The sequence below is a fragment of the Rhinoderma darwinii genome, chromosome 5 (genome assembly GCF_050947455.1).
Source record: "Rhinoderma darwinii isolate aRhiDar2 chromosome 5, aRhiDar2.hap1, whole genome shotgun sequence".
NCBI lineage: Eukaryota > Metazoa > Chordata > Amphibia > Anura > Rhinodermatidae > Rhinoderma > Rhinoderma darwinii.
This window is the reverse complement of record NC_134691.1, coordinates 332,625,058-332,642,060: the sequence shown is the minus strand read 5'-3', so window position 1 is coordinate 332,642,060 and position 17,003 is coordinate 332,625,058. Positions and strand designations below refer to the sequence as shown.

Sequence of the window (17,003 nt, the reverse complement as noted above, 5' to 3'; positions counted from 1 at the left end):
CCTTTTGTTCTGTCATACAACGCCCCCTCAAAACCAGCACTAAACAAAGCACAGTAGCGCACATTTACCAATGCTGTCTAAAAGTTAGACAGCATAAACCTAGACCGGGCAGTCACAAAATGCGCCAAATTTATCACATTAGTAAATTCTGAGTGATTATTTTGGCGCATCTTCCATGACCTATTTGACACTTTTCTCTTCCTTAAACCACTTTTGATTTGACTTATTTTGCTGCTGAATTTTGTGCCAGTTGTGTGGCACATTTTTGGCGCACATTGGTGTATTTTTAGGCCAAGCCCATTTTGTCAAGCCACACCCTCTCCAGCTAAACCACGCCTACTCTCAGGAACACTTTTAAAAAGTGTCTAGTGAGGTGCTAACATCAAAATTGTGACAAACTGTGCCAATTTGCGCAAAAATTTGGCAAATTTTGACACTTTCTAGACCCAGACACAGTAGTAAATCTGCCCCTGTGTATCAGTTTTGCCCAGAGTGTTCCTATAATATTGGCACAACCCATTTAAGTATATGAACGCCTCTGACCTAGTGATATGTAACTGGATGGAACTGAATATTTAAGCAGATCCTGTGTGGTCTTTGGATGCCTCAGATGGTCAGATATTAAATATGAGATCACATTAAGATATGCTTTGTATTCTGTTTTATCTGCTACTTTGTGCTGCAGCCCTTTCATTATTAGGTTCTACTTTTCATGTGTGTGCATGACATTATCAATACTCATTTATTATGCTGCTGAGCTGTGTTATATCTTCATTTATATTCTGTTTTATGTTATGTCTGTGATTACTATATACATATGTTATTGTAAAAAGAAATATCTTGCACGTAAGACTAAACCCCCCCCCCCCCCCATACAGACATTTCAGAAAGTCAGGAGCAACAGGAAATCTTCCTGATATATGCCTAGTCCTAGTCAGAGTTGTTACTATGTAATCAGTCCACAGGAATATAACTACTATAATACTGCCCCTATAGACAAGAATATAACTACTATAATACTGCCCCTATAGACAAGAATATAACTACTATAATACTGCCCCTATATACAAGAATATAACTACTATAATACTGCTCCTATGTACAAGAATATAACTGCTATAATACTGCTCCTATATACAAGAATATAACTACTATAATACTGCCCCTATATACAAGAATATAACTGCTATAATACTGCTCCTATATACAAGAATATAACTACTATAATACTGCCCCCTATATACAAGAATATAACTGCTATAATACTGCTCCTATATACAAGAATAATATAAGTACTATAATACTGCTCCTATATACAAGAATATAACTACTATAATACTGCCCCTATATACAAGAATAGAACTACTATAATACTGCCCCTATATACAAGAATATAACTACTATAATACTGCCCCCTATATACAAGAATATAACTACTATAATACTGCCCCTATGTACAAGAATATAACTATTATAATACTGCCCCCTATATACAATATAACTACTATAATACTGCCCCTATATACAAGAATATAACTGCTATAATACTGCTCCTATATACAAGAATATAACTGCTATAATACTGCCCCCTATATACAAGAATATAACTACTATAATACTGCCCCCTATATACAAGAATATAACTACTATAATACTGCCCCTATATACAAGAATAGAACTACTATAATACTGCCCCTATATACAAGAATATAACTACTATAATACTGCCCCCTATATACAAGAATATAACTACTATAATACTGCCCCTATGTACAAGAATATAACTATTATAATACTGCCCCCTATATACAATATAACTACTATAATACTGCCCCTATATACAAGAATATAACTGCTATAATACTGCTCCTATATACAAGAATATAACTGCTATAATACTGCTCCTATGGAGCAAATTTGCTCCTTGCACAAAACACTTTCTGCTTCTCTTTGATCCTGTTTTGGAATGACCATTACTCCTGGATGTTGCATGGTACTGCTGCATGTCTCCACCTTTCCTCCATCACATGACCAGTATTTGCATGCGTCTATACGTCTTTTTTTATTAACTTTCTCTTGTTATTTGTGATATTATAGTCTATCTGTTTTGCTTTATTTTTACATTCATCTACTTTTTTGGACATGGACAGGACCCTGCAGTGGGACACTGACCCTTCCGTATTGCAGCTCCATTCAGAATCTGAACTCGGGTATGTTCCAGCTTTTATAGTAGAGCTTAGATAATGTCAGCATGTATCATACAGTAAGATAAGGAGCAGCATCTTTGTAATATATCTTTATCATCTTTACTGTTTTTACTTATTTTCTGGTTCAGTTTTAATCTGTGCCGTGTAGCTAAAAATTCCTTTCCGGAAACAGTCAATAAGCTGCTGTCGACAAATATGTTATTTTTATTGTGTGTCTCTATTTAGTTATGATGTCTAGCTGTTGATGATCTGTGGATCTGATTGACTCATATAAACCCTAATGCCCACTAAGCCTGGCCCATTAGCACATGGAAAACAAATATAAGTATCCAGAATATGTTAATAGGGTTCATCATGTATTCCTATGTTAATGGACCATAATCAGGACCCCATGAAAAACTTAAGGCTTTACGTAGTTTAAGGGGTTCTCCGCTTTGGGCAATTCCTATTCGTTAGAAGGGTTCCTTGACAATAAGCTGATCAAAGTCTCCCTTTGCTGGACTCCCCTTCAAAATCTTTCTCTGAGTCTTTGCTGTTGGCTCTTATGCAGTGAGTTCCCTCTAGTGGTGTCTGCCAGAAGCCAAAAATATATATTTTTTTAATCTGGCTGTGTGGCTGCTTCTCCCAATAGTGAGCTAACAGCAGTACATCCTGTACTACCCTGATGGTGGTCCTGGCTATAATGCCCTGTACATTCGCAAGAGTCATAATGGCATCATCTGTCAGCAGCATATAGCCTGCTTTTTGGTGGTTTCTATGATTTTATGCTTTGCAAAAACTAATCACAAATTCATTAAAAACAACAAGGTAACAATGATATACTGCCAAGTCTAAGGACGCAGAAGCCGTCCGAAACGCGTAGGCTCTGAGGATACTACCCCCCGCTTTCTTCACACCAGGACTTCACACTACTGGATTTCTTTTAAAAGGACTATTAAACTTGGAAATCGTTTCCGTTTTACATCCCATACAGCGCTGGATCCAAACCTCTTCTCTTCCAATGATATACTGTATTAGAGAGATGCTAGATGTTTGATCATAATATATCCAATGCTAATCATATAAAGTTGGAGCTTAAAGAGGCTCTGTCATCAGATTTTGCAACCCCTATCTGCTATTGCAGCAGTTAGGCGCTGCAATGTAGATTACAGTAACGTTTTTATTTTTAAAAAACGAGCATTTTTGGCCAAGTTATGACCATTTTTGTAGTTATGGAAATGAGGCTTGCAAAAGTCCAAGTGGGCGTGTTTAAAAGTAAAAGTCCAAGTGGGCGTGTATTATGTGCGTACATCGGGGCGTTTTTAATACTTTTACTAGCTGGGCGTTCTGATGAGAAGTATCATCCACTTCTCTTCAGAACGCCCAGCTTCTGCCAGATCACGCTGTGACGTCACTCACAGGTCCTGCATCGTGTCAGACGAGCGAGGACACATCGGCACCAGAGGCTACAGTTGATTCTGCAGCAGCATCAGCGTTTGCAGGTAAGTAGCTACATCGACTTACCTGCTAACGCCGATGCTGCTGCAGAATCAACTGAAGCCTCTGGTGCCGATGTGTCCATGCTCGTCTGACACGATGCAGGACCTGTGAGTGACGTCACAGCGTGATCTGGCAGAAGCTGGGCGTTCTGAAGAGAAGTGGATGATACTTCTCATCAGAACGCCCAGCTAGTAAAAGTATTAAAAACGCCCCGATGTACGCACATAATACTGTAATGGCAGGAAGGAGGTGAAGGGAAAGTGAGCCCTAATCTACCCACCGCCCTGTCCCTGCCTACTTGCAACGACCCGCCCTAGGCGACGGGGTACAACTGGGCGGCGGTCCCTACGCTGTCTAAGTGCACGGGAAAACAAACAGGGAACACGCAAGGGAAGGGGCAGTAGCCCACGGAACGCCGCGAGGAAACGGAGCAGTGAATGAGTAGTCAGGACCAGGATAAGGTGGAGTATACCCAAGTGAGCACGGAGGAGGAAGCAAGCCGGAGGCAAAGCAAAGCAGGTTAAGCAGAACAGCAGCAAGGCAGAAGCACGGCAGAAGCAGGCTGGAGCAAGCAGCAGTGGGGCCAGGAATCCAAAAGAATTACAAGCACTGAGGAGGAGAACACAGCAGGTAATAAAGGACAGGGGGCGGAGCTAACTCCGACTGACCAGGCCGCGATAGGCTCTCCCACTCCTGAGCCTGCCACCCTGGTTGGTGGGAGAGGGTGTCAGTCGAACAGGTCTGGCCTCAGGTGTGGATTGATTAATCCCAGGAGTATACCTAGACGTAGTACCTGGCAGATCCCTAACAGTACTCCCCCTTTTATGAGGGGCCACCGGACCCTTACTAAGAGGACCCGGTTTAGTAGGGAAGAGAAGGTGGAACCTCCTGATCAATACCCCAGCGTGAACATCACGGGCAGGTACCCAAGTCCTCTCCTCCGGCCCGTACCCTCTCCAATGGACCAGGTACTGGAGGGAGCCCTGGACCATCCTACTGTCCATAATCTTGGCCACCTCGAATTCCACCCCCTCAGGGGTGAGAACGGGAACAGGAGGTTTCCTCGAGGGGGACCAGGACGGGGAGCAGCGTTTAAGGAGGGAGGCATGGAAGACGTCATGTATGCGAAAGGATGGGGGCAGCTACAGACGGAAGGATACAGGGTTGAGGACTTCAATGATCTTATAAGGCCCAATAAATTGGGGAGCAAACTTCCTGGACGGGACCTTAAGGCGCAAGTTCCTGGACGACAACCAGACCAAATCCCCGACGACAAACCGGGGGTTAGCAGAACGCCTACTATCCGCCTGAATCTTTTGTGCGCTCTGGGACGCCTCTAGGTTCTTCTGAACCTGGGCCCAGACAGTGCACAGTTCCCGATGAACATCCTCTACCTCAGGATTATTGGAACAACCAGGGGAAACAGAGGAGAACCTTGGGTTAAACCCGAAATTACAGAAAAACGGGGAGACCCCTGACGAGTTACTGACCCGGTTATTCAGGGAAAATTCAGCAAGGGGAAGGAATGAGACCCAATCGAATTGACAGTCAGAGATGAAACACCTTAAATATTGTTCCAGGGACTGGTTAGTCCTCTCCGTTTGGCCATTAGTTTCGGGATGGAAGGCGGAGGAGAAGGACAGATCAATCTCCAACTTTTTACAAAAGGCTCTCCAAAATAAGGAAACAAATTGTACCCCTCTGTCAGAAACGATATTGACTGGGGCCCCATGGAGACGCAGGATGTGTTTCACAAACAAAGAAGCTAACGTCTTGGCGTTAGGTAGCTTCTTAAGGGGCACAAAGTGGCACATCTTGCTGAAGCGGTCTACTACCACCCACACCACCGACTTGCCCTGAGATGGAGGCAAATCGGTGATAAAATCCATGGAGATATGGGTCCAAGGTCTCTGGGAAATGGGCAAGGAATGTAGTAGGCCCGCAGGTCGGGACCTAGGGGTTTTGGACCTAGCGCAAACCTTACAAGCGGCGACGTAAGCCCTAACGTCTTTAGGCAACCCAGGCCACCAATAGTTTCTGGTAATGAGGTGTTTGGTGCCCAAGATGCCAGGATGACCAGATAGAGCGGAGTCATGGTTTTCCCTGAGTACCCTTAGCCGGTATTGCAGGGGAACAAACAGTTTGTCCCCAGGGACGTTCCCGGGAGCTGCACCCTGATCAGCCGCGATATCAGAAGCTAAATCAGAATCCGTTGCAGAAATTATTATACCAGGGGGTAAAATACAAGCAGGATTTTTCTCGGAAGGAGGATTGGCCATGAAACTACATGACAGGGCATCAGCCTTAATATTCTTGGACCCAGCCCTATAGGTAACCAAGAAATTAAATCTGGTAAATAATAGTGCCCACCGAGCTTGTCTAGGATTAAGCCTCCGGGCCGATTCTAGGAAAACCAGATTCTTGTGATCCATAAGGACCGTTACCTGGTGTCTGGCCCCCTCCAGGAAGTGCCGCCACTCTTCAAAAGCCCATTTAATGGCTAGAAGTTCGCGGTTGCCAATATCATAGTTACTCTCCGTGGGCGAAAACTTCCTAGAGAAGTAAGCACAGGGGCGGAGATGGGTGAGGGAGCTGGTACCCTGGGACAAGACGGCCCCCACTCCCACCTCGGATGCGTCAACCTCCACAATAAATGGCTCCTCTTGGTTGGGCTGAATCAGCACGGGGGCCGAGATAAAGCACTTCTTGAGGGTCTCAAAGGCCTGGACGGCCTCAGGGGGCCAATGGAGGACATCAGCACCCTTGCGAGTAAGGTCCGTAAGAGGCTTAGCGACGACCGAGAAGTTGGCAATAAATCTCCTGTAATAGTTGGCGAACCCTAAAAAACACTGTAACGCCTTAAGGGAGGCAGGTTGGACCCATTCCGCCACAGCCTGAACCTTGGCAGGGTCCATGCGGAATTCATGAGGAGTGAGGATTTGCCCTAAAAATGGTATCTCCTGTACCCCAAAGACACATTTTTCAGTCTTAGCAAACAGATTATTCTCCCGAAGGACCTGGAGCACCTTCCTGACATGCTCCACATGGGAGGACCAGTCCTTGGAAAACACCAGTATGTCATCAAGGTACACAACAAGAAAATTACCCAGGTAATCTCTCAGGACTTCATTAATAAAATTCTGGAAGACAGCAGGGGCATTACACAACCCAAAGGGCATGACCAGGTATTCAAAATGACCCTCGGGTGTGTTGAACGCAGTTTTCCACTCATCCCCCTCTTTGATGCGGATAAGGTTATATGCCCCCCGTAGATCAAACTTAGAAAACCATTGGGCTCCCTGAACCTGATTAAAAAGATCCGGAATCAAAGGAAGTGGGTACTGGTTCCTTACGGTGACCTTATTCAGGTTACGATAATCAATGCACGGCCTAAGACCACCATCCTTCTTCCCCACAAAGAAGAAGCCAGCACCTACAGGAGAAGTCGAGGGGCGAATGAAACCCTTGGCCAGGCATTCTTGGATATACACCCTCATAGCTTCACGTTCAGGACATGAAAGATTAAATATCCTACCCTTAGGAAGCTTGGCACCAGGCACCAAATCGATGGCGCAATCGTAATCTCTATGGGGGGGCAACACCTCGGAGGCCTCCTTAGAAAACACATCGGCGAAGTCCTGAACAAACTCAGGAAGCGTGTTTACCTCCTCCCGGGGAGAAATAGAGTTAACAGAAAGACATGACATAAGACATTCATTACCCCATTTGGTGAGATCCCCAGTATTCTAATCAAACGTGGGATTATGCAACTGCAACCAGGGAAGACCTAATACCAGATCAGACGATAATCCCTGCATCACCAGTACAGAGCACTGCTCCAAATGCATGGAGCCAACCAGGAGTTCAAAAACATGAGTATTCTGAGTAAAATAACCATTAGCAAGGGGAGTTGAGTCGATACCTACTACAGGGATAGGATAAGGTAAGTCAATAAAAGGCATTTTTAGAGACATAGCAAATTCCACAGACATGATATTAGCAGATGAGCCAGAATCCACGAAGGCACTGCCAGTGGCAGACCGGCCAGCAAACGAGACCTGAAAGGGAAGCAAAATTTTATTGCGTTTCACATTAACGGGAAATACCTGTGCGCCCAAGTGACCTCCCCGATGATCACTTAGGCGCGGAAGTTTTCCGGCTTTTTATTCTTGCGCCTGGGACAGGTGTTCAGAAGATGCTTGTCGTCCCCACAGTAGAAGCAGAGACCCTTCATTCTGCGAAACTCCCTACGTTGTCGAGGGGACATGGAGGCCCCGAGTTGCATAGGTACCTCCGAGTCCTCCGTGGAGGGGCGAGGAGACGGGACCTCGGGGGGGATCGCAGAAAAGTCAGAGGGGAGCACATTGAAGCGTTCAAGCTGACGTTCCCTGAGACGTCGGTCAAGTCGTACTGCTAGGGCCATAACCTGGTCAAGGGAGTCAGAAGAGGGGTAGCTAACCAGCAGATCCTTCAGGGCGTCAGATAATCCTAACCTAAACTGCCACCTTAGGGCCGGATCGTTCCACCGAGAAGCTACGCACCACTTTCTAAAATCAGAACAGTATTCCTCAACCGGTCTCCTACCCTGACGTAAGGTCACCAGCTGACTCTCGGCTAAAGCAGTCCTGTCAGTCTCGTCGTAAATGAGTCCGAGGGCAGAGAAAAAGCGATCAACAGAGGAAAGTTCAGGGGTGTCAGGAGCCAAGGAGAAGGCCCACTCTTGGGGCCCTTCCTGGAGTCGGGATATGATGATACCCACCCGCTGGTTCTCGGAACCTGAGGAGTGGGGTTTTAGGCGGAAATACAGTCTGCAACTCTCCCGGAAGGAGAGAAATGTCTTACGGTCCCCTGAGAACCGGTCAGGTAACTTGAGGTCGGGTTCTAGAGGTGAGGTGAGGGGAACTACTACGGCAGCGTCACCCTGTTTGACCCTCTGGGCCAGGGCCTGGACCTGTAGGGAGAGGCCCTGCATCTGCTGGGTCAGGGTCTCAAGGGGGTCCATGATAGCGTCAGCGTAGGGGAAATGGTAGACTAGGTAAGGGGCTTGTAATTATGTAATGGCAGGAAGGAGGTGAAGGGAAAGTGAGCCCTAATCTACCCACCGCCCTGTCCCTGCCTACTTGCAACGACCCGCCCTAGGCGACGGGGTACAACTGGGCGGCGGTCCCTACGCTGTCTAAGTGCACGGGAAAACAAACAGGGAACACGCAAGGGAAGGGGCAGTAGCCCTCGGAACGCCGCGAGGAAACGGAGCGGTGAATGAGTAGTCAGGACCAGGATAAGGTGGAGTATACCCAAGTGAGCACGGAGGAGGAAGCAAGCCGGAGGCAAAGCAAAGCAGGTTAAGCAGAACAGCAGCAAGGCAGAAGCACGGCAGAAGCAGCCTGGAGCAAGCAGCAGTGGGGCCAGGAATCCAAAAGAATTACAAGCACTGAGGAGGAGAACACAGCAGGTAATAAAGGACAGGGGGCGGAGCTAACTCCGACTGACCAGGCCGCGATAGGCTCTCCCACTCCTGAGCCTGCCACCCTGGTTGGTGGGAGAGGGTGTCAGTCGAACAGGTCTGGCCTCAGGTGTGGATTGATTAATCCCAGGAGTATACCTAGACGTAGTACCTGGCAGATCCCTAACAAATACACGCCCAGTTGGACTTTTACTTTTAAACACACCCACTTGGACTTTTGCAAGCCTCATTTGCATAACTACAAAAATGGTCATAACTTGGCCAAAAATGCTCGTTTTTTAAAAAATAAAAACGTTACTGTAATCTACATTGCAGCGCCTATCTGCTGCAATAGCAGATAGGGGTTGCAAAATCTGGTGACAGAGCCTCTTTAAGTCAATATATAAGTTTGGGCTTCTCTCTGAATTTGGTTGTTGAGGGTCTGATAGCTGTGATTACCCCCTAATCAGCTCTGTGTGGCAGAGGAACTACATTGTTTTTGTTTGCACTGAACCCACATAATCAATGTATCTGTTTTACAATTTGCGATTCCACAGTTGTCCAGTTCTAATAGAGAATGTAAAGTTAAAGGTTCACTAACTTTTCAACTAACTTTGCATACATTAATAGTATAAGCAAATATGCAAAACTTTGTAATATACCTTATTAGAGAAAAAGACCTTTCGTCACTTATCAGGCTCCTTTCCTCCTCCCCTCCTCACTCACTCTGAATGTACTGCTTAGGCTGTGTTCACATCAGCGTTGTCTTTCCGTTGTGGGATTCTGTCGGCGGTTTCCTTAGCTTCCGTTTGCATTACCATTGTACTCAATGGTGAAGGAAACTTTGCTATTGGTTTCCGAATGTCACCGTTGCCAGAACCCCTCAATGGAAAGACAAAGCTGATGTGAACAGGCCCTTAATCTGTCTCCTCAAGATTAGGCGGTCTTTTAGCTCACTGAGATATCAGGCTTTAGCTGGCCATAGAAGTCTATCGAGGGGGGAGAGGGAGGAGGGAGCTGGAGCAGAGTGAGAAAGAGGTTGAGAGACACAGAGACGCTGCTCCAGCTTCTGGTAAGTGTTATATCTCGCCCCAGTTTCGGAGTCACAGCTACACTGCTCATTACTGCTCTATAATCTCCTCCATGCTATTTCAGCTTCCCAGTAAGTGTTATATCTCACCCCAGTGCTGGATTCACAGCAATACTGCTCATTACTGATGTACGATGTCCTCCGTGCTGCTGCTTCTAGTAAGGGTTATTGCTTACCCCAGTGCTGGATTCACAGCTACACTGCTCATTACTGCTTTACAATGTCCTCCATGCTGCTGCTTCTAGTAAGTGTTATATCTCACCCTTGTTCTGGAGTCACAGCTATACTGCTCATTACTGCTGTATAATCACCTCCATGCTATTTCAGCTTCCCAGAAAGTGTTGTATCTCACCCTAGTTCTGGATTCACAGTTATACTGCTCATTATTGCTGTACAATGTCCTCCATGCTGCTGCTTCTTCTGTATATGTAATAGATAGAGATAGGGGAACAGGGTTCCTTTCTTCTCTATGTGTGCTGTGTATGGCAGACATGATAGCATACAGGCACTACCCACTAGCTCAGGGAAAACAGAAAATTAAAGATTATTCTGAAAAAGTCACCTGAAAGGTTAGGTATGCTTTAAGCTAAAATATGCTTCTGATCTCTCTCTCAGAACTTGCCACATAGGGATTCATGACTCAGCTTGGATATACAGATGTAGCAAAGCTAAGTTTGTCATGTTACACAACTTACTGTGATATGACAATGCATTGTCAGTGGTTTTATATAGGTCTGCAGATAAAATCACTGCGTTAACTCTTTCGATTATTTCGGGGATAAACAGACAATCCAGGTTAATGGTGGTTGTTAATAGGTATATTAGGATATATATATACACACATACACATGGCTACAATCACATGTTTATTATATTATCACAAAAAGTTATTTTTGCTAACTGGAGGTGTCCCTAAAGGGGAATCCACCCCAAATAAATGTGTCTGGCACCTTAAATAAATCCATGTCAGAATATGATCAGCGGAATGTGTCCGCTTGGATTTCTACCTATTTCCATATCTGAGTAGTCTCAAAGGGGTATGAGAGCTCTGTAGAATGCCTCTGCCCCTTGGCTCTCAAAATCAGTGGTTGTTCAACCTCTCAGACTCCAAATTTGTGATATACTGATATGTACTGTCCTGTATCTATCACTGGTCAAAGCATCATTTTCCGCTGCTCTATCCGTGGGCCATATCTAATACCTACAATGTAGGTATGTCTATACTGTACCCAGATATGAAGTGGTACTTTTGCTTTAATTAAGTATTTCCATGCAGGTATGGGCAAACACATGTAGTGGTGCTACATTGCTCAATGCAGCAGACCTGAGTATGTCTTTTTGCTCAATGTGCTGTTATAACGCCATGCATTATCTGTCATTTTCCTCAAAACTGCTGATGAATTTACTGAATTATTTGTATTCAGCTCTGCTTCATTTCTACCTTTATTATGGCGCAAACCTGGGTGATAAGTAGAGCTGAGTTTGCCGACTGGCATAACTCATTGTTTCCCACAAAACTTACGTAGGACTGCACAAAAACCTACTGAATTAATTCTGACAGATGATACACAAACAAGGTCCAGAGTTCTGCTCCATCTGTAAAAGTTAGTGACCTACACAATCCGTTTTAATAATATCCCAGCAAGCCCGTAATAAATCAGGGCAGACTTATCATCTCATAGACACTCTCACCAGCATTGACAACTTCTATTTCCATCTCATCTCTCGGTACAGTCATCCTAATGAATTGATAAAATTACTATATTGTTTTCTTCTTCATAGACGGAGAATGATTAAACTTGGGGTCTCGAAGATCACACAGGTGGATTTCTTGCCTCGTGAAGTTGTTGTATATTCAAAGGAGACGCAGACACCGGTGAGGACGCATCCAACTGAAGGTGACGCTCTACTTATCCTGCTCGTATTTCTTTAAGATTCTTTAATAACTTGTTTCAAGAGAAATGCTACAGAATTGTAAGAGGAAGCGACACTGCGTCTAGATGTTCTCAGCTTACGCAAAAAGCGGGATAGACCGTAGAGACACTGGGGGGGGGGGGGAATAGACCATAGAGACACTGGTAGGATAGTCAGTAGAGACACTGGTAGGATAGACAGTAGAGACACTGGTAGGATAGACAGTAGAGACACTGGTAAGACAGTAGAGACACTGGGGGGGATAGTCAGTAGAGACTCTGAGAGGATAGATAGTAGAGACACTGGGAGGATAGACAGTAGAGACACTGGGGGGCTAGACAGTAGAGACACTGGGGGGCTAGACAGTAGAGACACTGGGGGGATAGACAGTAGAGACACTGGGGGGATAGACAGTAGAGACACTGGGGGGATAGACAGTAGAGACACTGGGGGGGATAGACAGTAGAGACACTGGGGGGGATAGACAGTAGAGACACTGGGGGGGATAGACAGTAGAGACACTGGGGGGGATAGACAGTAGAGACACTGGGGGGGGGGATAGACAGTAGAGACACTGGGGGGGATAGACAGTAGAGACACTGGGGGGGATAGACAGTAGAGACACTGGGGGGGATAGACAGTAGAGACACTGGGGGGGATAGACAGTAGAGACACTGGGGGGGATAGACAGTAGAGACACTGGGGGGGGATAGACAGTAGAGACACTGGGGGGGATAGACAGTAGAGACACTGGGGGGGATAGACAGTAGAGACACTGGGGGGGATAGACAGTAGAGACACTGGGGGGATAGACAGTAGAGACACTGGGGGGATAGACAGTAGAGACACTGGGGGATAGTCAGTAGAGACACTGGGGGGATAGTCAGTAGAGACACTGGGGGGATAGTCAGTAGAGACACTGGGAGGATAGACAATAGAGACACTGGGAGGATAGACAATAGAGACACTGGGAGGATAGACAGTAGAGACACTGGGAGGATAGACAGTAGAGACACTGGGAGGATAGACAGTAGAGACATTGGGGGGGATAGTCAGTAGAGACACTGGAGGGAAAAACAGTAGAGACGCTGGGATGATAGTCAGTAGAGACGCTTGGGGGATTGTCAGTAGAGACCCTGGGGGGATAGACAGTAGAGACACTGGGGGGGATAGACAGTAGAGACACTGGGGGGGGATAGACAGTAGAGACACTGGGGGGGGGATAGACAGTAGAGACACTGGGGGGGGGATAGACAGTAGAGACACTGGGGGGGATAGACAGTAGAGACACTGGGGGGGATAGACAGTAGAGACACTGGGGGGGATAGACAGTAGAGACACTGGGGGGGATAGACAGTAGAGACACTGGGGGGGATAGACAGTAGAGACACTGGGGGGGATAGACAGTAGAGACACTGGGGGGATAGACAGTAGAGACACTGGGGGGATAGACAGTAGAGACACTGGGGGATAGTCAGTAGAGACACTGGGGGATAGTCAGTAGAGACACTGGGGGATAGTCAGTAGAGACACTGGGAGGATAGACAATAGAGACACTGGGAGGATAGACAGTAGAGACACTGGGAGGATAGACAGTAGAGACACTGGGAGGATAGACAGTAGAGACACTGGGAGGATAGACAGTAGAGACATTGGGGGGGATAGTCAGTAGAGACACTGGAGGGAAAAACAGTAGAGACGCTGGGATGATAGTCAGTAGAGACGCTTGGGGGATTGTCAGTAGAGACCCTGGGGGGATAGTCAGTAGAGACACTGGAGGGAAAAACAGTAGAGACGCTGGGATGATAGTCAGTAGAGATACTGGGATGATAGTCAGTAGAGATACTGGAGGGATAGTCAGTAGAGACACTGGGGGGATAGTCAGTCGAGACACTGGGGAGATAGTCAGTAAAGACACTGGGGGGATAGTCAGTAGAGACACTGGGGGGATAGTCAGTAGAAACACTGGGGGGATAGTCAGTAGAGACACTGGGGGGATAGTCAGTAGAGACACTGGGGGGATAGTCAGTAGAGACACTGGGGGGATAGTCAGTAGAGACACTGGGAGGATGCACAGTAGAGACACTGGGAGGGTACACAGTAGAGACTCTGAGAGGATAGATAGTAGAGACACCTGGAGGATAGTCAGAAGAGACACTGGAGGATAGTCAGTTGAGACACTAATAGAGAGCGGAGTCTTTGTGTTTGTCAGATTTGTCTGTTTCTTGCTGTAATTTCCATTATGTTTGTCTATTTAAACATCGAGTAGTTATTGCTCTGCACTTTGTGTGGCGCCCCCTTCTGTTGCGTATATAAGTATAAGAAATTATATCTGTTATGTTGGAGGATTAGTTTTCTATTACAATTAATGGACTATGGCTGGTATATTAGTACAGTGTTTTTGGCATTGATGGTTTCCCCCGAGGGTTCAGCTGTATTTTTTCTCTCTTTGTCATGTCTTTCAGTAATAATAAAGTGTAATACGCCCTGTTAATGTTTGCAGCTGATTAAATTATGACATGTCGCAGGTTCTGATCCCCGCTTGTGATGTAAGGGATGAAGTGATAATTGAATTAGGAGGAATATAGTAATGGAAACACTGACCCTGACTTTATTTTCTTTACATTGCTGCATTTCTGACGATTCTGTATTGTAATGTTGAATAGTAACCTGTAGATGGCAGCAGATCTCCTAGTAATGCAGATAGACTATGCTAAGCACAAAAAGTCAATGCATTCTGCACAATTTAAAGGGAACCTGTCAGCAGTTTTGACCTCCCCTAAATCCGCTAACACTGCTAAATAGGGGCTAGAGAGACATTTCTGGACAAACTCATATGTGGCAGCAATAATTGAGCATACCTTGATGATGTTTTAATATATTCTGCGCCATATGCAAATTTCTTAAGACGTATTCATTGGGTGTTTCTTTAGCAAGGAAGTGTCCAGCTAACTCGTCTGCACATATCCAAAACTTCCCATTTTTCACAGAATTGTATTGCAAAACGGACCTCAAAAAGAAGGGGGCTTATGTGAATATGCCCCAAAGTGGGCGTTCTTGGGCAGAACGGCGGCGGGTCTTAATAATGTCCCACGAATCGGGATTCAAATGTATAAAGGTATACCTGCTATTTAGGCTTGTTTACGTCTTTTCAGGAGACAATGGATGACGCAAGAGCGAGGGGTTTTCTGCCAAGCTCTTCAGCTGTCTAACCACCATGATATCGTGGTCGCTATTGGGCATCTAAATGGTTAAACAGGGATCGGTGTATATTATAGCTGGCACCCGCTGCTGATGGAATGGGTACAGCTCCTGTGCCATCAACTGGACGTAACCAGATGTCCATTTACTGGATTGCACACGCAGTTTGGACGTCACGTACATTTATGTCCATGTGCGGGACAGGGTAAAGACGTTGTCTCATCGTTACCTCCCCATTTTATATCACTCATCGCTGTTGGCCCAGTCTCGACAACCTCTGCTAGTTTTCTTTCAGATATGTCACCAAGAGGGGTTCTGTTTCTGGAAGAAAATTGACCAGTTTTTCCAATCTAATACAACCCATTTTTTAAAGTATATGAACCATTCAGACCCGCAGCCCATTCAGAACATTACACCCCTGTGCACTCAAAGTACTAAACAGAGACATAAATTAAACAAGTAAGATCTGTTGGCACAGTTAATAGGGATATCGCTATGTGATTTTCCATCGGACCGCAGCTAAACCTACTGGTGCTTAAAGAAGCAGTTTAATGAAATTCTCTGCTCTGCTACATCTGTGTGTGTATGTATGTATATGTGTATATATATATATATATATATATATATATATATATATATACACTAGTCCTTCTCAATGAATTAGAATATTATCAAAACGTAAATTTTTTTTTCTTTTGATATTGATGATTATGGTAACAGTTACTGATAACCCAAAATTTAGTGTCTCAGAAAATTAGAATATTGTATAAACCCAATTTCAAAAATGATTTTTAATACCGAAATGTTGGCTTACTGAAAAGTATGTAAAATATAAGCCCTCAATACTTGGTCGGGGCTCCGACTCTGCATGAATTAGGGCCAGTGGGTACACATGTAAAAAATCACCAATTAGCCCATGATCACCCTGGACTATAAAAAGGGCTCTGCCCTTCTACTCTTTGCCTGAGCGTTGTTGTGTTTACCCATGTTAGTCTTAGCAAATGGTTCCTTAGTGTTATCCTGTTCTCATTGTCCCCGTGCCCTGCTCCCTCTATCCAGTGCCATGTTTGTTCCTGAGCCTTAGAGAGTTGGAGTCATGTTGTGCCATCTGTCACGCCTGATATTATCTGCCACGTGTCATCTGCCTTCGAGTGTATCTGTGCCTAAGCCTTCGCTACTGTCTGGACTAGCTAAGGTACTCTTGTACTAGGTCTGTTGTTTGACCAGCTGCTACTCCACTGCGGCAGTGCGGCCTAGTGGGTCCACATACCCACAAATCGTGACACTCTTGAAGCGCTGACTCCAGCCGCAGTCCACTCCTTGTGAATCTTCCCCAGATTCTTGAATGGCCTTTTCTTGACAATCCTTTCCAGGCTGCGGTTATCCCTGTTGCTTGTGCACCTTTTTCTACCACACTTTTTCCTTCCTCTCAGCTTTCCATTAATATGCTTGGATACAGCACTCTGTGAACAGCAGCTTCTTTAGCAATGTCCTTTTGTGGTTTCTCCTCCTTGTGCAGGGTGTCAATGACTCTTCTGGACAACTGTCAGGTCAGCATCTTCCCCATGATTGTGTAGCCACTGAACCAGACTGTTGGACCTTTTAAAGACTTAGGAAACCCATGCAGGTGTTTTGTGTTAATTCGCTGATTAGAGTGTCACACCACGAG

General features: G+C 45.5%; 1 protein-coding gene across 3 annotated transcripts in view; it reads left to right on the top strand.

Moving 5' to 3' along the window:
* The window catches only part of DYNC1I1 (dynein cytoplasmic 1 intermediate chain 1), a 322,553-nt gene that overhangs the window by 52,746 nt on the left and 252,804 nt on the right, over window positions 1-17,003 (top strand). For 2 of the 3 annotated variants that reach the window (XM_075827745.1, XM_075827744.1), the window contains 2 exons: window positions 2,151-2,210; window positions 12,002-12,117. In XM_075827745.1, coding sequence (XP_075683860.1) covers window positions 2,151-2,210; window positions 12,002-12,117 — 176 coding nt within the window. The remainder of the gene's footprint in view (window positions 1-2,150; window positions 2,211-12,001; window positions 12,118-17,003) is intronic. The other variant, XM_075827746.1, reaches the window with a different exon arrangement.